Source organism: Crinia signifera, chromosome 6 (assembly GCF_055691185.1).
Source record: "Crinia signifera chromosome 6, ASM5569118v1, whole genome shotgun sequence".
NCBI lineage: Eukaryota > Metazoa > Chordata > Amphibia > Anura > Myobatrachidae > Crinia > Crinia signifera.
The window spans coordinates 166,518,930-166,544,053 of NC_139222.1; the positions used below are offsets into that span (position 1 = coordinate 166,518,930).

Genomic DNA, 25,124 nt, shown 5'->3' on the forward strand with positions numbered 1-25,124 from the left:
AAATGCAGGCCACATTCTCCTGAAAAAATAGAATCCATTCTACTCTGTAATAGTGAAGAGATTACTATGCTACTTAAGCTGGCTATACATCTACAGCATTATTGTCCGATCTGGCAGGTTGGAACAAAAACCTGGTAATGGATGAGAGCAAATGACAGTTGACCATTTGCTTTGAAATGCTGGAAAACTGCCAAACTGTCATTCAGATATTACCAGGTTTTTGTTACAACCAGCAAGATTTTAAAATAATTCTGTAGATGTATGGCCAGCTTTACTTAGTAATCAACTCGATTTATTATAAAAGTAATTGGACTATAGAAGAATGTAGCCTGCATGGGTTTTGGGATAGCCTTATTTTGGGAAGGAATCTTCACTTGATCATACTTCACGCTACAAATCCTCTCCCATTTCGGACACCGGACAGCCACTCTGTGTGGCCCAGGCCTCAGTGTAACATACTGGATAACAGTCTCCCCTGCCTCCCACTCCACACTGATCAGGTCATGAACAAGATTTACATAGCAGATACCACGGAGATGCCGTGGGAGAAAAACACGGGACAACTTTAGGTGAGTACAGATTCCCTTGGATTCTGGGGATTTCCTTAATTCTGACATAAACAAAATGAATTTAGTGGGTTGAAATAGATCTTTAGAGTTCTTTTGCTATGCTTGACTGATCCTATGATTTATGCACTCCTTATTGTGACAATTTGCCTAACTTCTCCCTATTAACCTTTACAGGGAAGGAGGATGTGCTGGATCTTGAGACTGACACCTATATATATTGTATGAGTGCCTTTGTGCGACTTGCACAGAGTGAGTACCGTCTACTTATGGACATCATTCCCGAACACCACCAGAAGAAGACCTTTGATTCTCTAATCCAGGTTTGCCATCATTTCCCTGTTAGTGGCATTTACAGCTGTTTGTGCAGGATGTTCTGTATACCTCATACTGGTAAGGTTTCACCGGTCTTCTTCCACTTTTATGTTCCATCAGGAAACTTTGGATAACCTTATTCTAGAGGGAGAGAACATTGTCTTGGCTGCCAAGAAGGCCAACTCCCGGCATGATTTTACCTCTGTTCTCAGTATCTTCCCCATATTACGGCACCTCAAACTTACCAAACCAGAGTTTGACAAAGTTCTTCAGGTTAGTAGAAGAGAATGCTTATTCACTGACTGATGAATAAACCTGGTAGTGTTTATGGTATTGGCTATGGCCAACCTATGAGAGACACTTTGGAAACAAATCCTTTTTTTGGGGTGCATTGCATGTCAGATGATTGTGTGAAGAAATCAAACTGTTAATAAAATAACTATATTTTTTTTTATTTTTTTGATTAAAATAATAATAATAATAATAATAATAATGCATACAATTCTTCCAGTGCTTGGTATATTCTTTCACACTACTGCAAACCTGAAAAATGTATGTTAAGACAAGAGTATAGAGCTAAGGTTACCAAACTTGGTCTTCAATAGTCCAGGATTTAAGGATAACAATGCGTGGGCACAGTTGCCTTAATTAGGACATCACTCCATTTGATTTAACTATTTGGTCAGCCATGCATAGCCTTAAAACCTGGACTGTTGCGCTGCCTTGAGGACAGCGTTTCAGAACCACTGTTCTGTAGATTTAGTTTATACAGTTCTTGGTGAACATTGTAGTCATCTTTATTTTTTTGCTCCTGAAATAGGACTGAATAAGGAGTGGGTAGATCCTTTTATTCTTCGGCCCTCAGGAGACACAGAACTGACGCTGGGGTGTCAGGTTAATATAGCCTGGCACCAAATGGGTTAAATGTTTGCCTCCCCGGGCAGCCCAGGGTCCTCCTCCCCCTATGCCCTGCCTTTGCCCCGAGGCAGCCAGTTCTCTTTTGGTGCTGGCAGGAGCCAGAGCACCTTAGGCAGCCTTATTTTATTTATTTTTACACTGTGCAGCAGCGATGGGTGTCTAATAAACACCAGCGCTGTTGCACCATCGCCCGGGCACCAGTGACCCTGGACCACGGCCAGTCCCCGGGCCTTTGAACCCATCAGGACCACTTGGTACAGGTACAGTCCAACAATGTGATGACTGTCACCTATATCAATTATTGGGGTGGCACTTGCAGTCGGTCGGCTTTGGCGGAGACCTCCCACATCTTTCAGTGGGCGGAGAAGCAGATTCCAGCTCTGTCCACAATCTTTATTCTGGGCATCCTCAATTGGGAGGCGGACTTCTTGAGTCGGCGGATGGGCACTCCATCTGGAGGTTTTCCAAATGCTCGTCCGATGTTGGGGTAGAGCAAAAATCGACCTAATGGCATCTCGCCACAATTGCAAGGTTCCGCTGTATGGGTCTTGGACCTGGGAGCTTACCTGGTGGATGCCTTGTCGGTCTCATGGCACTTTGCCCTGATGTACGTCTTCCCTCCAATATCTTTGCTTCCTCAGGTAATCCACAAGCGGAAAGGAGAACAGTGATTCTGGTGGCCCCGGATTGGCCCAGGAGGGTCTGGAACCACCAATACGTCTACCTTTGTGCCAAGATCTACTCAATCAGGGCCCGTGTCTACATCCAGATCTTCCTCGTCTGGCTTTGATGGGGTGGCTCTTGAAACCTCACTATTGAGAGCCAGGGGGTTCTATACCAGTGTATTCCATACCATACTCTAGGCACGCAAGCCGTCCTCAGCGGGTGTATATTGCAGGATTTGGAAAGCTTACTTTTCCTGGTGTTCTGAACGAAGACTCAATCCCAGGACTTTCCGCTTATCTAGCGTTTTGTCCTTCCTTCAAAAGGGCTACAGTCCGGATTACGCCGTTCCTCGCTAAAGGTGCAAATTTCGGCCTTGTCCATTCTCTTTTGTAGGCTTGCCTTGTTACTGGACTTTGCACTTTCCTACATGGAGTTCTTCACATTCAGCAACCCTTTGTCCCTCCAGTGGCTCCATGGGATCTTTAACTTTTTTTTAGAGCTCTTCAGACTACTCCTTTTGAGTCTCTGCGTAAGGTGGATTTACCTGGTTTACCTGGAAAACTGTTTTTCTGTTGGCCATAGCTTCGGCTAGGAGGGTCTCTGATCTCTCTGCACTCTCCTGCTGCTCCCCATTTTTAATTTTTCACCCAGATAGAGCTTTTCTTAGGACCAGACCAGGTCACCTTCTCCAGGTGGTCTCAAGATGACACTTAAACCAGAAAATCTCATTGTCCCGGCCTACGATGGGTCGGGGGTTTCTGCTGAGCAGTCTTCCCTGAATGTGGTCCGAGCACTGTGGATCTACGTTAGGAGGATTAGGGAACTTCGAAAGTCCGATGCGCTGTTGACCTATATGGGTTTCACAAGCGTGGTTGACCTGCTACTAAACAAAACATTGCTTGCTGGCTTCGTTCTGTCATTCGGCAGGCTTTCCTGGACTCCTTTCTCCCAGTTCCGTCGGGAGTTCGAGCTCATTCCACTCAGTCAGTCAGATATTCGGGGTGGTGCAACAGCAGAAGAGATTTGCAGAGCAGCTTCTTGTTCTTGCGCTTATACCTTTTTTGTGCTTTTATGCGTTTGATACCTTTGCTTCCCAAAACTCGGCCTTCAGCAGAGTGTTGTCAATGCAGCTGAGGCGTGTCCCCACCCTTAGGGTGCTGCTTTTAGGATGTCCCAGCTTCAGCCCTGTGTCTCCTGTGGGCTGAAGAATAAAGTGAGATTGATGTCTTACCTGTTAAATCTTTCTTTGAGGTACTCAAGAGACACAGGGATCCCTTCCCACTGCGTCTGCTTCCGTTATTAGTTAGTTTCTGAATTTCATTGTCCTTTTGTTGAGGGAACTAGAATGTTTGGTTTCCAGTGACCTGGAGACGTTTTTGTATGTAGTTCGGTACTTGTGTAGTTTCACGGCGCCACCGGGCGCACAGTGAAACTTTTAAACTTGGCAGTCTGCCAGACTCTGTGTTTACTGTGCCCGTACCGCTCTAGCTGTTCTCCGCGCAGCGCGTGGCTGCTTTCCTTATGTAAGCTACGTTATCAGCATAGCGCTGGGCAGCAGCAGTGCACCCAGTGCTGACATGTCACTGTGGTACTTGTAGTTCCACAGTGAAATAGGCAGTCCTGCGCACCGCTGACAAATCTGCAATTTAGACTCCTCCGGCAATTTAGAAGTCTAGATTTAGACGTCTAAATCCAGACTCCCTGCAGTCCTGTGCACCGCTGACAACCTGGCAATTTAGAAGTCTAGATTTAGACGTCTAAATCCAGACTCCCTGCAAACCGCTAAGATGGGGGCGGTAAAGCCTATAAATTTAGTAGGGTCTAGGTGTACACTATTAAACCTATTCACAATGACACTAGTCGATGTAACCGCTGTCGACCTTGTTAATTCCACTATCCATGCCAACCCGAAGCGTGGCGAGCGCAGCGAGCCCGCGAGGGGCGGCGGTACGCGTCCTACGACCTTTTCATACCCCCACTATCCACGTCGGCGTGGAGTTGATTTTGCCAAGTGTGGCGAGCGCAGCGAGCCACCGAGCCCGAAGCGTGGCGAGGGGACGCGGATACCTGTGAAGGTATCCGCGTCCCCTCGCGGGGGTCGCTGCGCTCGCCACGCTTCGGGCGGCGGTACACGTCCTACGACCTTTTCATACCCCCACTTTCCCGTTGGCGTGGAGTTGATTTTATAAAGTGTGGCGAGCTTAAGGGTTGGGGGACTTTATTTATTAAGAGACATCCTGCTCCGTGAAAAATGAAAGAGCTGCCATGCAAATTACATTTCTCCTGACACAATCTTCTCTTAAATGGGTGTGGTTTCTTGTCCCAAGAACATTGTAACACTTTTCATTCTGATTGTAACACTGCACTAAAGAGTAGTAATAAGGACAAAACAGGCTTTCTGTGGATGGATCCTCTATCATACATACTTTAAGGCCTTATATTCAGAAGCATAGGGGGTATTCAATCCCGGGTTCTGACTGTTGGTACATCCCGACAGTCGGAACCCTGGCCTGTTTTTGGTCCGCAAACCAGTTTATCGGCAGGTGGGATTCAATATTCTACCTGCCAAAAAGGGGGCGTATCGGTGAAAACGGCCGTGGATCGTCAAGATCCGGCTGTGATCTTGACAATCCGCGGCTGTTTTCAGCTAAACAGACCCAACTGCTTTTAAAATTGAATAGGCGCCCGCCGCTATTTCCCCTGTCGGAAATAGTGGCGGGGATTGAATATTCCCCATAGTCTTCTGAATTTGTGATGATTTATTTAAAATAAGCCTAAAAATGCCAAAAGTTTATAAACACTGTCTTCTTTATACTACCACCATGATCATTTAGTATAATTAACTTTTCTGTGTGAAGCCCTAACATATTGCACATACTGTATAATCAGAATACTTTTTTACCATATTCAGGGGTACATATATGAAGCAGTGATAAGGGAGGAGAAGTGGCAACCAATAAGCTGCTCTGTATAATTTTATATTCTGCAAATGACAGATGTTACTTCAGTGGTTGCCATGTGCCACTTCTCCTCTGGCTCACTTCTCCCTTATCACTGCTTCATACGCCATAGAGCAGAGCCAAATTAGTCAGAAATCAGTTAATCTTCTAGCCTATCCCTGAACAGTTGGAGAAAAATGTGAATACATTGGATACAGATATATTTTCTTTACAAAATGCATAAGGATTAATGTACTCCCCATTTTAATTTGCCCTCTGTTCACTTTGTCAGAAAAGAACACCATCCCTTAAAAACTAAATTTCATCAGGTTGTATTTGCAGATGCTTATTATTAGGTGTGTGTGTGTATATGCCTTTGCTCTGCCTCTCTCAGGGCACTGCTGCGAGCACCAAGAACAAGCTGCCAAACCTCATAACCTCTATAGAGACAACAGGTGCCAAGGCCTTAGAAGATTTTGCAGACAGTATAAAGGTAATTTGTCTGTGTGACATGGTCTATGTGATATGCTTTGCAGTAAACATTTGCATTATTAGTAGTGATTCTGATCTAGAGATTGAGTGGTTTCAATCTCGTTCCATATCCCATAGAATGACCCTGATAAGGAGAACAGCATGTCCAAGGATGGCACAGTACATGAATTGACCAGCAATGTGAGTAGCAGTGGCCAGCTGAGATGTTAATGGGATTTTTTGTGTAGGTACAGTTACCCTTTTGTTTTATCACCGTATGATATTGGTGTTCTGATAGTCAGCTACCAATGTAACTTGTTTAGATGTGTGTGCCTTGTATAGAATCACTGAGTTGTTGTTGTTTTTTTTACTGTGCGGCCATGCTACTTTTATTGTAACCTTGGGTGTCATGAGTAATTTAACCCTCTACTCTCTGCCCAGGCAATCCTGTTCCTGCAACAGCTGCTGGAATTCCAGGAGACTGCAGGAGCCATGCTGGCCTCACAAGGTAATTGGTTCTTCCGTTGTCTCCTATCCATGATCCCGGAGCATCTACCCAAGCACTTTCACACCATGGAAAACCTGTTTGGTACAAGAGGTTTTCCCATCCAGCATTCATTTCTCTTGCTGTTAAATTGTTGCTGCCTTACGTATGTCATGAACCACAGCTACCCATTTCTTCATCTGAAGTGATGCCATGAAGCCTCCTTCATTGGTAGGCTATGTTATCACAACTATTGTTTAACATCACAAAATATCTGCCTACACTGTGTGTAGGTGACGTGTCGATATTCAGTCTCTCCTATTACTAAATCTCACCTCCCCATTACTCTCGCTGTTGCTTCTGTCTCATTGAGTCTACTCCTTGCTCAGTCTATAATGTCTGTTTCATCTATTTCCCTATATCGGCTTTGCTTGTTCATTACTATAGGCACCAAATTCCATATTTGTTCTTAGATATTCTTTCTGTCTTCCTGAATATCATTAGGGTGCTGTTTGATGCTTTTCATTCCCATAGTTTCCGTAGTAGCTCATATGACAATTTCCAAACCATCTTTTCTCCACGTCTTTCTCTCTTCTCAACGTGTCTTAGTTTTTAACCCTATCTCCATTACTTTGTCCCACTCACCTGTATTCTGAGTAAAGCTATACTAGTAACTTTTGCTTTGTAATTTTGATCTTCTCCTTTTAGTGCACTAAACTGATATTCTGTTCTGTCCTCTTGTTCTTCTGCCCCCTCCTCTCTCTTTCTTTCTCTGCTTCTGTTTCCTCTCTCCCTTCCCTCCTTTGCTAATAGTTCTTGGGGACACTTACAATATACCTATCGATCCCAGAGGTAAGCAGGGTAACACTTCTAGGGGTTCCCTACTTCATAGATTTTGATACCCATATGTCTGATTACTCACTGCATGACTTCCAGATTCCATTATTCATGTGAACATGTCAGTGTTGGGCTAGTATTACACAGGTGTTTGGTGCTTCTATGGCTTCCATCTCACAAAGTCACCATGTAGGCACTATAGTTAGTGTAAGCACTGCATCCTCATTTTACAATCATTGAAAACTCTTTTTGACCTGTATTTGACTTTCATTATCTGCTTTTGTGTTCAGTGATGATTCTAAATGATATTACAACATCTAGCCAATCAGATCATCAGAATGATCACATCACATGATTTCAGGAGATCAGTATGCAATCTAATGATAGGCATATTCCAAAAGTTTTATTTTGAACCAGTTTTCTTATTTGCTACACCCTTATACTGTACACATACATTTCTATAATAAAAAAAAAAACATAATTTTTATTTTTAAACCACTGCATAGTACATAGTATAATTCTTATAATTACAGTCCAACCATCTAAACTTGAAAGCTTCCTAGCACTCTCCTAGATAGTAACATAGTAATTAAGGCTGAAAAAAGATGTTAGGTTGAACTCGATGGACTATCTTACTTGTAACTACTGACTTGAGTAAGTCATATCTATAGGATTCCCTTAGTGGACAAAAATGCATCCATTAGTTGCTGTAACCACCCCCACCGGCAATGTGTTCCAGAATTTTACTGCTCTAATGGTGAAGAATCCTCTTCTTAATTCAGTACGGAATTTATTTTCCTCGAGCCTCAGTACATGCCCGCATGTCCTAAGTATAGGCCTGTTAGTGAACAAATCATCTCCCAGTTCCATATGATTCTCAGTCCTGTATTTGAACATACTAATCATATCACCTCTCAACCTCCAGTTCTCCAGTGAAAACATATTCTGCCTGGTTAACCTATCTTTGTATTCTAGTGATTCAAGACCTTTTACTAGCTTAGTCGCCCTTCTCTGTACCTGTTCCAATACATTTATGTCCTTTTTAAGGTGCAGTGCTCAGAACTGAACACAATATTCCCAGTGTGGTCTCACCATTGCCATGTAAATAGGCACTATCACATTGGCATCCTTGCATCCAAACCCCTTTTAATGCATACCAGTGTCTGGTTTGCTTTTGCTGCTGCACTTGAGCAGTGTGCACTATTACCCAATTTGTCATCTATGATGGCCCCCAAGTCCTTCTCCACAGCAGAATTCCCTATTATAACTCAATTTAGCCTATAAGTATATTGTTCATTTTTGTTCCCATAATGAATTACTTTTCATTTTTCAATGTAAAGATACAGCAGACAGCTTGCTCCGCTGCCCTCTTTAGCATGCCTCTAACGTGTGGCAAATGTATCGGTGTACACAAATAGTTACCATAGTAACAAATCAACAGACTTGTAACATGCACGAGACATCCCCAAAATGCGCTATAGATACAAATCAGACTTGAATCTATAGCGCATTTTGGGGATGTGTCTTGCATGTTGGTGCACTACATGTAGTTTAGCATAGGTGATGCTGTTGAGTTGTACTTGCGTAAGTCCCAGCTTTACTTTTGACTAGGGAGGTGTAACTGGGTGGTCACAGGGCGTGACCACCCCATTTTCAGACGGATCTTTTAGCACCAAGGAGAGCGGTTACAAGTGCCCACTGATGATGATGATAAGGGTCTGGCAAAGGAGATAAGTACAACTCTGTGTAAAGATGAATATTTGCATTTAGTTCTGTGCATGCAGTGCAGTAGTGGTTAGGGCTAGCTAGTGTTGAACTCTTGTCTATCAACCAGTGTCTCCCCCACAGCCATTTTATTATAGTGTAACAGTGGATAACTGTAATGTTTTATGTTTTGCTGTCTTTATACACAATTATAGTATGGATACATTAGGGATGCAGCGTTCCGTATGAGACATACGTCTTCTATTTATAGCTTTATGTTAGTAGAAAATCTGTCTGGAGCCAGGGAAATGATGGAGCACGTTGTGTATTCCCAGCTGCTACCATTCGCTTACTTCCTGATGATTAGTGCTTCATATGTAGATTGCTCTCAGCCAATACACCAGATGATGCTTCAAATCCACCAAGAATACCACCTCTATAGCTGTCATTAAAATACATGATTCTAGTTAGTATAGTTATTAACAAATGTTGCTGACGTGTTTAGATAATATAGGAAAGCGATCTTATTAATTAGATCTCGCACTGAGCCTGTGTTCTATATAATTGCAATACACAATAGGCAATCTGACATTGATCACATTTTTGATACGCAAGCCTGAAGTACTGTATACCTTATGGAAGGATTTTATTATAATCTAGAATTCTTTATTTAATTGTTTTTCTGTGACAAAAATAGACATTTAACACTGTAGGTTCCTTTTCTAGTCCAGCTTTCTTGCTCTGTAATCCTCTAAATCATATTTCCATGAGTGTTGTCTGTAATAGGCAGGCATACAGCAGGATCACAGACCAACAGATGTGCATTACAAGATAACCTAATATGTTAACATAATTACCTAACCAAATTAGCAAACGTCTCTATAAAAAAATAAATGGATGTTGAGAATCCCAACAGAAAACAGCAATATGAAGCAGTGTTCACTCACATCAGCAGTTCTGCTACTTTCCCAGATCTGAGAGCTGAATTGTTTATGGAACCAAAAACTTAAAAAATAATATACACTTTTTTTGCATGTTAACTGATTAACAGCTGAACAGACTGTTTAAAATTCAGTGAGCTCTGCCTATCCCTCACCACATTAACAAACCAGGGGCAAAATGTAATAGGGGTCAACTTTTTAGACCTGTGCGATTTTTGGTAAAAAAACGTCCGAAATCGCACGTTTTGCGAAAATCGCACATCTGATAGGGTGCGATTTTTGGTACACGTTACCAAAAAATCGCCCAAAAATTAGACCAGGTTCTGACTGGCGAATTTGACAGAACCATGCACAGATCGTTGTGATGTGTGCATGGTTCCGTCCCAAAAAAAAGGTTAAATCCTCAAAAAACGGGGGGAAAAAGCGTGGGGTCCCCCCTTCCTGAGCATAGCCAGCCCCGGGCTCAAAGAGCCAGTTCTGGTTTTATAAAATCACAGGGACAAACATGTTGGGGTTCCCTGGATTTTACAAAACCAGTACAGGCTCAAGGGCCTGTCCTGGTTCCCAAAATACGGGGGGCAAAATGACTAGGGGTCTCCTGTATTTCAAGAACCAGCACCGGGCCCAACCAGCCAGCAGGGTAAAGCCACAGCCGGGGGAAGACTTTTTATAGAAGTCCCCCCGGCCAAAGCATTCATCCCTCTGACCGGTCAGCATGGGCAGGGGTCCTGGGGAAGTGGGGCCCCCCCAAAGAAGGGGTCGACCCCCTCCAGAACTTACTTGCCCATGCTGAAGCCCGGGGCTGTCCTCGATGCCCCTGGGCGGTGGGCATCGAGCTGATTTATAGTGTAAAAAAAAAAAGGATAAACCATTGTGTATTGCTGTGGCACTACAAGTCCCAGCAAGCCAGCACCGCACGCAGGGACTTGCATGCGGGGCAATAAAGGGCCCGCTGGGACTAGTAGTGCCCCAGCAGTACAAATAGTTAAAAAAACAAAACACACAGACACACTTACAGTATAACTTTATTACACACGGAGCCCATACATTCCAACTCACCTGACTTGATAGAAGATCGGTCCCCTTCTCCAGTAGAATCCATAGTGGGGTACCTGTAGAAGCAAATTATACTCACCATGCTGATCTTCAGGACTTCTCTGCAATGCTCTCTGGTATCTGGGGGCGGGTTTGCTTACAATCGGGGCTGTATTTTGAACCTGGTGCTGGTTTTGTAAAATCCAGGGAATCCCAACATGTTTGTCCCCGTGATTTTATGAAACCAGGACCGGCACTTTTAGCCCGGGGCTGGTTATGCTCAGGAGGAGGGACCCCACGCTGTTTTAATTTTTATTTATATAACACAAAATCGCATGTTTGAAAATGCGTACATTTTCAAGTCTAAAAATCAGACTAAATCGCACCATATCGCACTTTTTTTACGCAAATTTGCATCTCATTACACATGCAAATTTGCTGCAAAAAAAATCGCTTTTTAAAGGTGCGATTTTTAAACATGACCAAAAATCGCCACCTATTACATTTCGCCCAGGACCTTTTAAACCGCTCTGAACACGACAAAGGAGAATGTTCACAAACAGTTCCTTATGTTTGTGCATTCTCTAAATGCCTTCATTACAGAAATAAAAGTGGGTTATATTGCTACTAAAAAATGTTATGTATGTAAAGTGTGTGAAAAGTGATTCTGCAATGATGGTGTTGCATATTGTACTTTCTATTCGGTATTACTAGCCGCCTGATCAGTGGCACTATATTAACAAATGGATATTTTCATACTAACAGTCTGTTTCATTCTCATAGTCTACCCCATCTGTTTCACCTCTGTCTGCCCTTCCCATCCAGAATGCTCCCTATACCCTATAAAGCACATAACCCTGATACTTATTTTAGTGTCATGGCCCCTGATGTAGAAATGTTTATTTACATGTATTTGTCTTATAGAGGGAACACACGGTGAGATATGCACTATATTTCTATTTGATTTGGCTTCTAGAAGCAAAATAGAATTGAAATCGAATTCACATCAAATGCTTTAATTAGCATTCAATGCAGATTCGATCCCAATGCGCGCTCCCATGTAGTGTAACTTTAATCGAAAAAATAGTAGATGTGCAAATTGTATGTTTTTACTGCTGGATTTGTTTCGATCCAGATTCGATTTCGATCTCCTGCCTGAGGATCAGGAACATTCTGAGATCGAATAATGCAAATAGTACATCGAATTGAACAGTGTGTATGCACTATTAGATTGTTTTGTATTGTATTGTAGGCTGTTGTTTTGTTTTGCTCATTGGTGGAACCCTTGGGGCATGATGTAAATAAACTATGATGCTAATTTAGACATTATTATTATTATTATTACTATATTTTATTTAAAGGGCACTACAAAGGTTTTTGCAGTGCAGAACGAGGGAAATTCATCTGGCAAGGATGCATGGGCACTCCTGTGCTCGCAGGGGTTCCCAGCGTTTTCATAGTCATGCCCACCTGTTTTTGTGGGCACACCCACAAAATGCTGGGTCCCGTGCATCTTTCCCATGCCACCCCATCCCTGCCCATCCTGTTGCGAATGCCCCGGCGAGTGTGAAACTGACAGAAGGAGTTCACACCCTCGGCCAGGGCAGCCAATTGGAACCTGAGCGACCAGGTCTGAATCACCCCGTTAGTAGCACTAACAAACTTGTGTTTCAGGTTTTCTTGTTCTGTAGATGTATTGGAGCATTCTACCAGGTGGCAGCGTTATAGTATTTTGTATGTGATAAATTGTGAATATAACAGTCTTGTGACATTATCAAACATATGTGTTGTAGAGACCAGCTCCACGGCCAGTAGCAACATCTCTGAGTTCAGCAGGCGCCTACTAAGTACTTATATATGTGAGTATGGGACTTTGTAGTAGACTCATTTAGAGGATTGTAGGACATACATTTAACCTGTCACGGTTTGTTTTAGCCTATTGTCTTATACAACCTGTTCATATTTTTCTTTTGTTTTTTTTTCCATTACACTTTTTAACATAATTGACATGTTAATATGGCTCATAATTAGCCAAGCCAATTTATCAAACCCCGGATTCGGGTTTGAAAAAACCTAATACCGGGATTCCCAGGATTGACTTCTCTATTAAAAAAAAAAAATATATATATAAATATATATATATATATATATATATATATATATATATATATATATATATATATATATATATATATATATATATATATATATATATATATATATATATATATATATATATATATGCTCCAGCCGCACCGCATATTTTCTTACCATATGTCAGTGCAGCTGGCGCGTGCGGGAGGGAGCATGGTGGTCGGTGCGGAGGGCGAGCAGTGCGGGCAGTAGAGGCAGTGCAGCTGCGAGCCGGGCAGACGGGATACAGGTGGATGGAGTGAGTGTGTTGCCTGCGCAGCGTGACCAGGGCAGAGCCGTACAGCCAGTGATGGGAGAAGCTGGGCAGCATCTGAGTGAGTGCTCAGACGCTGCCCGCCATTAAACTGTGCCTACGCAGTATAATCCCGAAATCCTGGGATTGGGAACCCAGCGTTTTTGTGGCTAAATCCCAGGATCACACCGATCCCAGGGTTGGCCACCCTACTTGAATTGAGGAGCATAAAACCAGGAATGCAACAGTTAACATTTGCAGCATGTCTCCTCTTTGCATCTAATGCACTTCAGTGTTTCTGATCATTACTGATAATTGCTGCCAATATAGCCAGCATGGCAGTCTTACTTATACACATCTAATACCTACATGCTCTCAATTCTAAATGTTGTAGCTGCTTATATGCAACATCTGTGTATCTGTGCCTCTTTGTCTATATCAAATGCTGTATTTATTGGACCTGTCACTCCTCTCCTGCAGGCAAAGTTCTTGGGTACTTGCAGCTGAAACTTCTGTCCAAGTCTAAGATGTATGAGGACCTGGCACTTGGAGCCATATTTCTGCACAACAACTATAACTATATCCTCAAGTCACTGGAGAAGTAAGGAGGAATCTGGTTGGCGAATTACTATGAGGGATAATGAGCTGGGGCATAAAGTATGGTATGAAAGAGGCAACGGCAGAAGAATGACAGATAATATGCAGATTTGATGGTTTTGCTGCCTTAACCTAAGTTAATAACAAAATAGTGACAGCACACAGGCTGTGAAGACAGTGGGAACCATCTCTACTCCAGTGCTGAGTGGTGGTCATCCTGTGTTTGAAACTGGATGTGTTTGGTTGTCCACAGGTCAGAACTTATGCAGGTGGTCTCTGTGACTCAGAAGAACCCTGACAGTGTATATCGTGACCATATAGAAAAGCAGATAAAGACATACCAGCAAAGGTACAGCATATTACTCACTATAGAAGTGTTATGTTACTTATGGCAGAGAAATGGAGACCAGTGACTTTTCATACTGTTCCAATGGAATCGGTACATCAGTCAGAATGAACTTGGGTCTACAGTCATTAGGTCCACCCCACTAGGTCGACTGGCAGGAAGGTCGACATGGGCCAAGGTCGACATGACTTAAGGTCGAATTTGCATAAAGGTCGACATGAGGAAGGTCGACTGGTCATAAGGTCCACATGGGTTTTTCACTGTTTTTTGATCCGACTGTCGACACAGTCGACATGTACACAGTTGGCAATGAGAATCGGACCCTCGCATCGCTCGCTATGCTTCGGGCACGGTGGCTCGCTGCGCTCGCCACAGCTTTAATAACCTCCTCCACGCCCTAGTGGATGGTAGGGCATGAAATACCGCCTGTCGGCACATGTAGGCTCAAAAAACAGTGGAAAACCCCATGTCGACCTTATGACCAGTCTACCTTCCTCATGTCGACCTTTATGCAAATTCGACCTTAAGTCATGTCGACCTTGGCCCATGTCGACCTTAAGTCAGGTCGACCTTCCTGCAAGTCGACCTAGTGGGGTCGACCTAATGACTGTAGACCTAAGTTCATTCTAATAGATGACCGCATCCCGTTACAATATGCTTAGGAAACCCAGAATTAACAACTCCAGCCTATGGGAGATCTTCAACCCTGTTCATGTTGTCTAGGAGATGTGATTAGCAACTACTAGGCAGTATGAATCCTGGTAAGCTAGAAGTCAGTCTTAGGCCCTGATTCTGGGTCACTCGCAAAAGCAAATTCTCTCTAATGGACAAAGCCATGTGCACTGCAGGTAGGGCAGATGTAACGTACAGAGAGAGTTAGATTTGGGTGGGGTTTGTAGTTCAAACTGATATCTATATAGCAGTTAAAAATTAAAGCAGCCAGTATTTACTCTGCACAGAAACAAAATAAAACCCAAATGTAACTCTCTCTGCACATGTTACATCAGCCCCACCTGCAGTGCACATGGTTTTGTCCATTAGAGAGAGCATTTGCTTTTGCGAGTGAACCAGAATCAGGCTCTTAGTCCACTGCGCTGGCAGCATTGGTGTAGTGGAATGCAAATGTTTACTAGATATAGAGATTTTGTATTACTGGGTATGGATAAAATGGATGTGTTAACATTTCTTACTCTTAGTTTTAATTTTTACTTTATACAACGTTTAGACCTACATGTATTCAGTCCTAAGCCGGTTACAGGGTGGGTTCTGAATCATGGCTCTGGAATACATTATATTATCTTGTGTACTGCATTTGTCTGCTTATAATGGTTCCTGTTTTATTTCCAGCTGGCTTAGAGTGACTGAATATGTCAATGACAGGAACATGCCAGCATTTCAAGGAACAAAGGTTATTATCCAATGATATGGATGGACATATCTTATTACATTTAAGTATAAGCTTGTATATTTACTTTTAATATTGTATTTTTTTTTTTATTACAGCTGAAGGACAAGGAGCGGCAGATGATTAAAGAACGCTTTAAGGTAAGTAAAGGGTGTTCTGTGCATGTTTCAATGGTGGATGCAGTGCTGATGACACATGTAGTTGGCTACAGGTCTGCACCTGTAAATGAGTTACTCCACTTAAGCACCTCGATTATCTGCGCAAACAGATGCAGCCAGACTCCTGGAGTTATAGTGGGCGTTCCTCGGAGGTGCATTTTTCAATGGTGCAACGAGATGGCGTGTTTACATATGTACATTAATGGAAATGTTTTGGCTTAAGATGCTGCAATGTTGTTAAATTGTAAAAATGGGATGTAGCATAAGCATAAAGACACAGACACATCTATGTCTATCGCCGAATCATGCCCTCTGTGTGCTAAGTGAATAAAGATTTGTTGGGTGTTATTATCAGCGCAATACAGAAACCTTTTTGGATGATGACGTTTGCCCATGAATGTTGATGAAGCATCAATAATAAAAGTAGTATTTGTTTCTTCCTTTTATTTTAACCTAGGGGTTTAATGAAGGTCTGGAAGAGATCTGCAAAATTCAGAAGTCATGGGCGATCCCAGACAAAAAACAGCGTGAGCGGATCCGCCAGGCACAGAAGAATATCGTGCAGGAGGCATATGGCGCATTCTTACACAAGTCAGTCACACCGTGTGGTATTTCTCCAGTATTAATGTTCTCTTTGCATCCTGCTCATGGTGGCTTTATATTCCAAGTGTTTGTGCACAGCTTCTAGTTGCTTCAGATCCAGATTTTCCTATGTGTTTGCCTTTACACCCTCCTGTGTGTTCCCAATTCCCCTACATCGCCCCAGGCCCTCTAATGTTTTGCTTTTGTTTTCTGCCTCTAGATTCGGCACTGGTGTAAACTTCACGAAGAACCCAGATAAATACATTAAATACTCAGTGGAACATGTCGGGGAAATGATCGAGAGGCTTTTTGACACATCTGCATAAAAGACTCCTATTTAAGCCTGTATATATTTGTTATACATATTTGCCATACTACTGTACATACGCAATAAAAAGTAATCCTGGACTTGATGTTTATATTGAAGAGGAGACAGTTATTGTATATATTGAGCTCCATGTTCATTTGTTTTATTTCAGTAGTTGAACTGAAATGTTGAGATCCTATCACACCCTTCCAATATGCTGTATGCTGTGTCATGGCTGTTTAGCCAGCAATTGTATTTGTTGGTGACTGTAAGACTATAAGTTAGAGGGGCCGTGCCATCATGTGAGGAGGGGAGAAAGCCACGGACATAGGGGTAAATGTAATAGCCTGCACTTTTATCTCACCCTCAAAATGCAGCAAGATAGATGAAGGTGCTGGAGCTAGGAAACACAACCTGATCAGTACTCAGAGCAGGTTTATTTAAGGTGCCAGGGCGATTTCATATTTATTTGCTTCCCATTTAAATTAGCAGAGGAGCTGTGCGCTAACCCCTTACAGTGGTGCAGGCAAGCTAGAGATGATGCAGAAGAAGGAAGCGTGGTGTGTATGGTTGATGTAAGCGAGACTCTTCTGCTCGATCATATAAGATGTTGCTAGACACCCCTTTATGAGTTGCTTTGAGATGCGGTCTAAAGCTGGATACACATTAAGAAATAATTTGTAACAATATGTACAATAAAGATATTAATGATATTATAGTGCATATCGTCTAGCGCAGTGGTTCTCAACCTCAGTCCTCAAGGACCCCCAACAGTGCACGTTTTCCAGGTCTCCACACACAATCAAAGGTGAAATAATTAGCTCCACCTGTGATCTTTTAAAATGTGTCAGTGACTAATGAGTGCACCTGTTCACTTGCCAGGTGACCTGGAAAATGTGCTCTGTTGGGGGTCTTTGAGGATCGAGGTTGAGAAGCACTGGTCTAGTGTGTATCCACTATATTATTAATGATGCATGCTCTCGTATGTCATTAAGGACTCCTCCCGGTGCCTGAACGTGCAGTAAATGTATACTTATGTCGTTGACGACTAAGTGCATATCGTTCTGTGTGTACACAATGTGAATGATTGCAACAAAATATAACAATATTAGGGGCACCTGCATGTACAGAAGCACCTGTGTGGTTCACAGCAGGATCCCAGTGTGACCACTTACCACTGCTCTTCCAACAGAGCTCTGTGGTGCACCCGCTGCTGTATAGTTAATCAGCTCTATCCCAGGAGCCCTGCCCTGCTTACACCTGCAATACGGGACAGGTCGGCTCCCACCTGATCATACTCAGCCAGTGCTGCACCAACTGATGGTGTACCCACCGCTGCTTGACTGTGAGATAGGACATACCAGTGAATACTGATTCTGCAAGCTGCGGACAGCTGAATGTCATTAGTCTGACTCTAGCCCAACAGCCATTGTCACAGTAAGGCTGGAGCCCTGTGAATTCACTATGGGTTCCAGTCCTTTGTTTTAGAGAAAGAGTACCAACCTCCAACTTGCCTCTGGGCGACTGGGTTGACCCTTAAGACCCTAACTTTGGATCAGCACTTCAGGGTAGCTGGCACAGAATGGAGTGAGGATAGGTTTACCGTATTGGCTGTTATCTCTAGGTAGCAGGCACCAACACTGAGTTTAAAAGTTTTATGGAACAGAGCAGGGCCTTTGTAAGTGGTGATATTTCTTGCTCATAAATTGTTCTTAATAGAGCAATACACACACCGACATTTTAAGTTAGTGAAGATATTCTACTACATGGAGCCAACTGTCCTTTATATACAATGTGTAACTCCCATGTGGCAACACCTATTCCTGACACCTGCCTTGTTGGATTTTAGATCTCTTCAGAGATACCCTTCAGACTTTACCCATCCATCCCAAAATCTGGTCCTGTATATTACACTGGATTTTCCTGGCAGTAACCTCCCTGGAAAGTTATGATGTCCTTTAAGTCAAGAAAATGTATATGCTTCTTCAACAGAAAGTACTGGCATCGGACTTAAAGAAAGCTGTTTATTAATGTATGGCTTCAGCCAATGTAGCTTTGGTATTATTTCTGAATCCTATAATATAATGAAGTGTTTGCAAACAAAATACTCTGTCGCTGTAGCTGTCTGGCAAAATCTTTTCTGTTTCTGCCAATCCTGCAAAGGCTATTTCGGGTTCTGATGTTTTTCAGTACACTCCAGTTCCAGACAGAAAAGCAGTTTGTTTGTTTTTTATAAAGAAAACAACCAGACTACTTGGATTGATCACAACTGTGATGAGAAAATCAATCTGCAGCCTGCTGGAAACCTAGGTTCCAGTCCAAACTCTATTATTTAACATTGCTTGTATTCTATTGTGGGTACCATATCATTCATTTTATTTCCATTGTACTATTCTTTAAATATTGCTAGGTATGGGGTTGCACACTTTTACTATTGTGTAAACTTGACTTTTGTGTACTACATACTTGCTGACTGTGTTACAACCAGGTGGGTGCCACAGGTGGTGGAGCTCTGAAATAATGTATAGAGTGTGGAGACAAGAATTCTGCATTGTGGCCCTGCTCACCACTATGCACTTCCTGTGTTACCGCCTCTTTATTCCACACAAGGAGGGGTGAGGCAGGCTGTGGGAGACTTGCCTTCTTTTCTGGGAGGGAGAGGGAGAGCCACTTGGTTTTCTTGAGCCTCCGCCCATTCCAGGAGAGTAGGAAAGTATTGTGTGTTGGATGCTTCCTAGTCATTATGGCATCCTGCTTTAGCAAGCATGCTAGAGCTGCACAAGTGAGCTGAAGATTCCTTGTATGTGAAAATGTGAGAGGGAACAAAAAGAGAAGAAAAATCATCTACATATGTTTTGGATTTAAAAAGATGCATACACAGGGCAGGCCTATAAAGTGCTGATGGCAATGTAAGTTAGTCTGCAAGTTATATTCCACAGACTATTATCTGTACAAGCATAGGAAGGCCTTGTGCTCCCTCCATACCACTTGGTAACGAAGAGCAGGGCTCGGCAGTCAACATTTTGCATCAGATTGACTAGAATGACAGGCCTATACTTAGGACATGCGGGCATGTACAGAGGCTCAAGGAAAATAAATTCTGTACTGAATTAAGAGGATTCTTCACCATTTGAGCAGTAAAATTCTGGAACTCATTGCCGGTGGGGGTGATTACAGCAACTGCTGTTAATGAATTTAAATCAAAACTGAATGCATTTTTGGTCACCTAAGGGAATCCTATAGATATGACTTACTCAAGTCAGTAGTTTCAAGTTAGATAGATTGAACTTGATGGACTAATGTCTTTTTTCAGCCTTAATTACTATGTAACTATGAAAACCCAACTGAACTGATGTTTATGTCAGAAGCGCAAGGCACAGCAAGCCTTCAGGAAAGAACATCTTTTCACCATAAAAGGAAAAGAAGAAGAATGTCCTGTTAATGTGGGTGCACCTATTCATATTAAAACGTAACCTTTAATAATTAGGGTAAGATACTGCGAAATGTCGCATATTTCGCAGTATCTTACCCTAATTATTAAAGGTTACGTTTTAATATGAATAGGTGCACCCACATTAACAGGACATTCTTCTTCTTTTCCTTTTTTGCGATACTCACCACTGTCCTGGGGTAGCACACCTCCGTCTCCACTACTATTGTATAGACTGTTTGACATTTGAGGGTCCTTTAAAAATACAGTATATTACATGGTCTTGTGCGACCGACTTTCTTTGTTTTGTCTCCGATCTTTTCACCATACCTCCCTATATGATATGAAGAACGTTGAATCATTTCATGACTGCTTCCTTTTACCCTCATAGGATTATTCTTATACTTTTCTTATAATGGATGAGTACATAGAAAACAAAATAAATTCATAGCATAACACTTAAATTAATGTCCACCGTATTATGTTCTAATAGAAAAGATACAGTATGTGGAATTCTCTAAAGGTGTCAGTAGGGACAGAAATCCCACATGTCCCCCTTAAGATATTATGCATACTAAAATGTAGATCCTGTAGTGAAACCCCTATTATCCCACAATAAACACTTCAACAACAGCAGCATCAAAGCTAGTGTGGATCTTAGTAGAAGAGGAATTGATAAATCGCCCATCATCCCATGAGATAATGATGCTCTGCTTCTCCAGCAGAATCCATTCCAGCATATAAAAATGTGTAGGAGATACTGATAGTGCAGCTCTGTTAAATCTTAAAAATAATTTATCAACGATAATACATACAACTAATGAGCTAAAAACTCATACTTGATCATTACAAACATTTTTTTTTTTTCAATAGTTTTTTATTGAGAATTTTGTTCCGTTAACCACGGAAGGGGATGGGGTACAGAAAACAGAAATAAATGGGGAGGGGTGAGGGAACAAGGGGAGGGGAAAGTCCAGGTACATGGGGTCATAGTGGTAATTATACATCGAGATAACATTCTTAAATAACAAGAAAAGAAATTAAGAGCAATAGTTCACGTACAGTATCAATCAATCTCCAGTAGAAGGTTAGCTCCCTCACCTGAGGTGGAGTAGTCATACCAGCTAGACCATTTGATTAGGGGAGAGTTGGCCTTAAGAGAGTATCAGTGGCGGAACTCCCGGAGGCAATGGAGTCATCTGCCGCCGGGCGCCAGCCTTAGGGGGTACACTGGTCTGGCTCCATTGCCTCCTGATGTTCCAAGCCAGCAGGTCTGGAGGCCCCTGGCCCCTATCGAACCAGTAAATTGTATGCTGCAGCTGCGCTGGGTCCCCGCTCATTAGATATGCACGAGCGGTGACCCAGGCAGCAGTGAGAGGGTCCCCTCCCCTTCAATATCGCCGGGGACCCAGGCCGGAAGTTGTACTTTCCTGGCTGCCGCTGGCTTTCTCCAGGGCTGTGTGGGGATGATGCTGTTGTCACTTGGGGAGCCAGCGCTGGCACAGCGGGGAGCGCCTGGTCGGAATGCTGCTAAGCCCACAGGCATCGCAGGAGCTGCCTGCTTAAGCAGCAGAGACAGTCCTGCGCCTCCTTCACAGCTTAAGCACCTTCTCATTGTGGAACAGTGTGTTCCCAATGCTTAAAAATAACACTTCCAGCCTGTCCCCTTAGCTGACAGCTCGACTGAGCTTCACTGAGCTTCACTTTGGAAACAGCCGCCGCGGAGCTAAGGTGTGTAGCTCTCCTGAGATTTGCTGTGTGTCGGGAGTCTGAAGTTCTGAACCAGCCAGCCCAGCACTGTGTGCAGTGCATCCCCTCCCCGTGCTAAGTATGTGCTCCCTGCAGCTGCAGCATGAATCTACTCACTGCAGAGTGAAACCATACTGGAACTACTATGCCCTGCAGCATAATCCTGTCTCCCCCTGCAGCGTAATCATGTCTCCTCCCTGGGGTACTCTGCAGCCCTGCTCCACCCTTTCCCCTGCATAACCAAACTGTTCTACCCCATGCAGAGTTCCCTTTATGTAAACTGAATTCCCCTGCAGCCACAATACCCCCCCCCCCCTTCCTTCTTTCTGTACCCAGACTTCCTCCTACCCGAACATGTGCTACTGTATCTGCACCATGAAGAGTGATCAACATTAAACAGACAGTGCTGGGACAGCTACTCCCCAGTCTTGTGGTAAGTCCAACTTGCATATAAATACAGCATGTGTGTGTACATACAGATGACTGTATTTACAAAGGTTGCAAATATATATATATATATATATCTATATATATATATATATCTATAGATCTATCTATAGATATATATCTATCTATAGATAGCTATAGATCTATATCTAGATATAGATAGAGCTGTTTAGCAGTCCATTGTATTTTTTTTTTACATTTGGTAGTCAATGTTTGCACATTTTTTTCCCTGTGGGTATATAATTGGTGTGCTTTTTATTTTTTAACCATCCACCTGTGCCCCCTTCTCGCCACCCATCTGCCTGTGCCCCCTTCCCCTCCACATATCCACCTGTGCCCCCTTCCACTCCACCTCCTTGCTCTCCACCTGTGCCCCCTTCCCCTCCACATATCCACCTGTGCCCCCTTTGTCTCCACCCTTTAAAATTTGTATGGGGCCCACAAAGTTCCGAGTCATGCCCCTGCCACTAGGGCAGCAGAGAGCAAGGAGCCAGGCAAGTCTGCCTGGCGTGATTATTATTATTATTTTATATGTAGTGGCTGTGATGTGATTGCAGGGGGGGGTTATATCTGTGAGTGTAGGGCAACAAATTGATTAATGCCGGCTCAGTGCATCATACAGTATTTAATAAAGTGTGTGTGTGTGTGTTGGGGGGCACAAACAAAAATCTTGCCTCCGGGCGCCTGGGACAAACTTACGCCACTGGAGAGTATGGGAGTCCTATGGTTTCCATCTGGAAAGCATGCTGGATCTTCCTAATGATTTTAATGAGAGATGGGGGGGATGGAGTTTTCCAGTTTTGTGCTATTGCAGCTCTGGTGGCTATTAGAATATGGCCTAATACATAGTGGCAAGTGTTGGGTAACGTATTTGGGTATATATGGAGCAGTGCTAGCTCGGGGGATATTGGGATTGAGTGATGTAATACTTTCGCCGCTAAGGCGAAGACATTTTTCCAGAGCTGGAGGATCTTAGGGCAGGACCAAAACCCATGAAAAATATCTCCCGTCTGGCCACAGTTCCTCCAACATTGATTGGATATTGTGGGCCAAATCTTGTGCAATTTAACCGGTGTGAATTAAAGACCGTGTAACCATTTGAAATGCATTTCTGTGTGATTAGTACATTTGGACATGGTATGTGATGTGGTGAAGATTGATTCCCATTGTTTCTGGGTGAATGAGCATTTCAAATCAGATTCCCATTTCAGTTGTAGAGATGATTTACTATTCATTGAATCTTCTTGGGCTATAGTGTACCAGAATTTAATAGAGCCTTTGCAGTTCCCAGAGGATATCTTGGCCAGAATATTAGGTGGGGGGAGAAGTATCGGCCCTGAGGACCGTATGGAGCTATTTATCCAGTGTACTACACGAGTGTATGAAAAAAGTTCCGAAGGGTGAAGTTTAAATTGAGATTGTAGTGAAGTAAAAGGGGTGATCGATGTGCCATCTACTATATCAGTGATTGAGTCAATGCCTAGGGATTGCCAGGAGGCCAAGTTCAGATCTGGGATTGAACGGGAGAGCGCCTGTAGAGAGAGTTTACGGGTAGGCAGAGTGAGTGACTTAGATGGAAGTACAAGCTCATTCCATTCTTTCAGTGAATCAGAGATGGCTCGCGGGGTATTGCCTGAGAGGGGTCTCTGTTGAGTTGGGATCCACAGTAGGTCCGTTAAGGGGACATAGGGGTATAGTAGTCTCTCTAAGTCCACCCATTGTTTTGTACCCTGAGGCAGGGACCAATCACCGATTTGTGCAGCTAGGCAAGCAAGTTGGTATTTTTTCAAGTCTGGAACACCCAGGCCACCAAACTTCCGCAGTCTAGCAATCCATGTATAGGCTATTCTTGGGGGCTTCTTTTTCCAGATATATTTTAATATTATGGAGTGTATCTGGCCAATAACTTTCTGGGGGATCAAATATGGTATTGAGCGAAACAAGTACAATAGTTTTGGGAGGATTGACATTTTAAAGGCTGCTATTCTCCCTAGCCATGATATTTCCAAATCTACCCATCTCTTTGTTAGCGACTCTATTTGGGCCATAAGTGGTGAGAAGTTAAACTCTGTAGTCTTGGATAGGGAGTTGGATATTTGAATACCGAGATAGAGGATAGAGTCTGATTTCCAGTTGTATTTGTAGGTCTGTTTGAGTCGAGATAGTGTGTGTGGCTTTATATTAAAAGGTAAAGCCTCAGTTTTAGACGTATTTAGTTTGTAAAGTGAAGCCGCCGTGTAATGTGAAATAACTTCATGGACAATGGGGAGAGAGATTGTTGGTTTCGATACAAATAAGAGGACGTCGTCCGCAAATAAGCTGAGCTTATGTTGAGACGTCCCAACCTGTATACCAGGGAAGGACTGAGATTGGCGAATGGCTATCGCTAAAGGTTCTATTGCTAAAACATACATAAGGGGAGAAAGGGGACATCCTTGTCTCGTACCATTAGAGATTTTAAAAGGAGATGAGGAGAAGCCATTCGTATAAACTAATGCCGTTGGGGAGCTATAGAGGGCAAGTATGGAAGACAATATCTCGCCTCTCAAGCCATTTCTCGCTAAAATTTCCTGGAGAAAGCCCCAATGCAGCCTATCGAATGCCTTCTCAGCATCAAGTGAAAGAAAAAGGGCCTCTTCTTTGCTAGTTGTAAGATATTCGGCTAAGTTGAAGACTCGTCTAGTGTTATCAGTTGATTGTCTGCCCCTAACAAAACCGACCTGGTCGGGGTGAACAATCTGGGGGATAAAGGGGGCAAGTCTGTTCGCTATCAATTTAGAGAAAATTTTTAAATCTGTGTTGAGTAAGGCTATCGGTCTATAATTGGGAGGGGTCTTTACC

The 25,124-nt window shown here is 43.0% G+C and overlaps 1 protein-coding gene across 12 annotated transcripts in view; it reads left to right on the forward strand.

The window, feature by feature from the left end:
• The window catches only part of EXOC7 (exocyst complex component 7), a 29,304-nt gene extending 12,541 nt beyond the window's left edge, over positions 1-16,763 (forward strand). For 4 of the 12 annotated variants that reach the window (XM_083147947.1, XM_083147948.1, XM_083147955.1 and 1 more), the window contains 14 exons: positions 501-569; positions 744-889; positions 1,002-1,154; positions 5,799-5,897; positions 6,014-6,076; positions 6,317-6,383; positions 7,173-7,211; positions 12,670-12,735; positions 13,743-13,863; positions 14,113-14,208; positions 15,553-15,613; positions 15,709-15,750; positions 16,226-16,359; positions 16,571-16,763. In XM_083147947.1, coding sequence (XP_083004073.1) covers positions 501-569; positions 744-889; positions 1,002-1,154; positions 5,799-5,897; positions 6,014-6,076; positions 6,317-6,383; positions 7,173-7,211; positions 12,670-12,735; positions 13,743-13,863; positions 14,113-14,208; positions 15,553-15,613; positions 15,709-15,750; positions 16,226-16,359; positions 16,571-16,676 — 1,262 coding nt within the window. In that variant the 3' untranslated portion in view covers positions 16,677-16,763. The remainder of the gene's footprint in view (positions 1-500; positions 570-743; positions 890-1,001; positions 1,155-5,798; positions 5,898-6,013; positions 6,077-6,316; positions 6,384-7,172; positions 7,212-12,669; positions 12,736-13,742; positions 13,864-14,112; positions 14,209-15,552; positions 15,614-15,708; positions 15,751-16,225; positions 16,360-16,570) is intronic. The other 8 variants (XM_083147943.1, XM_083147944.1, XM_083147946.1 and 5 more) reach the window with 3 other exon arrangements.
• Positions 16,764-25,124: the final 8,361 nt, after the last annotated feature.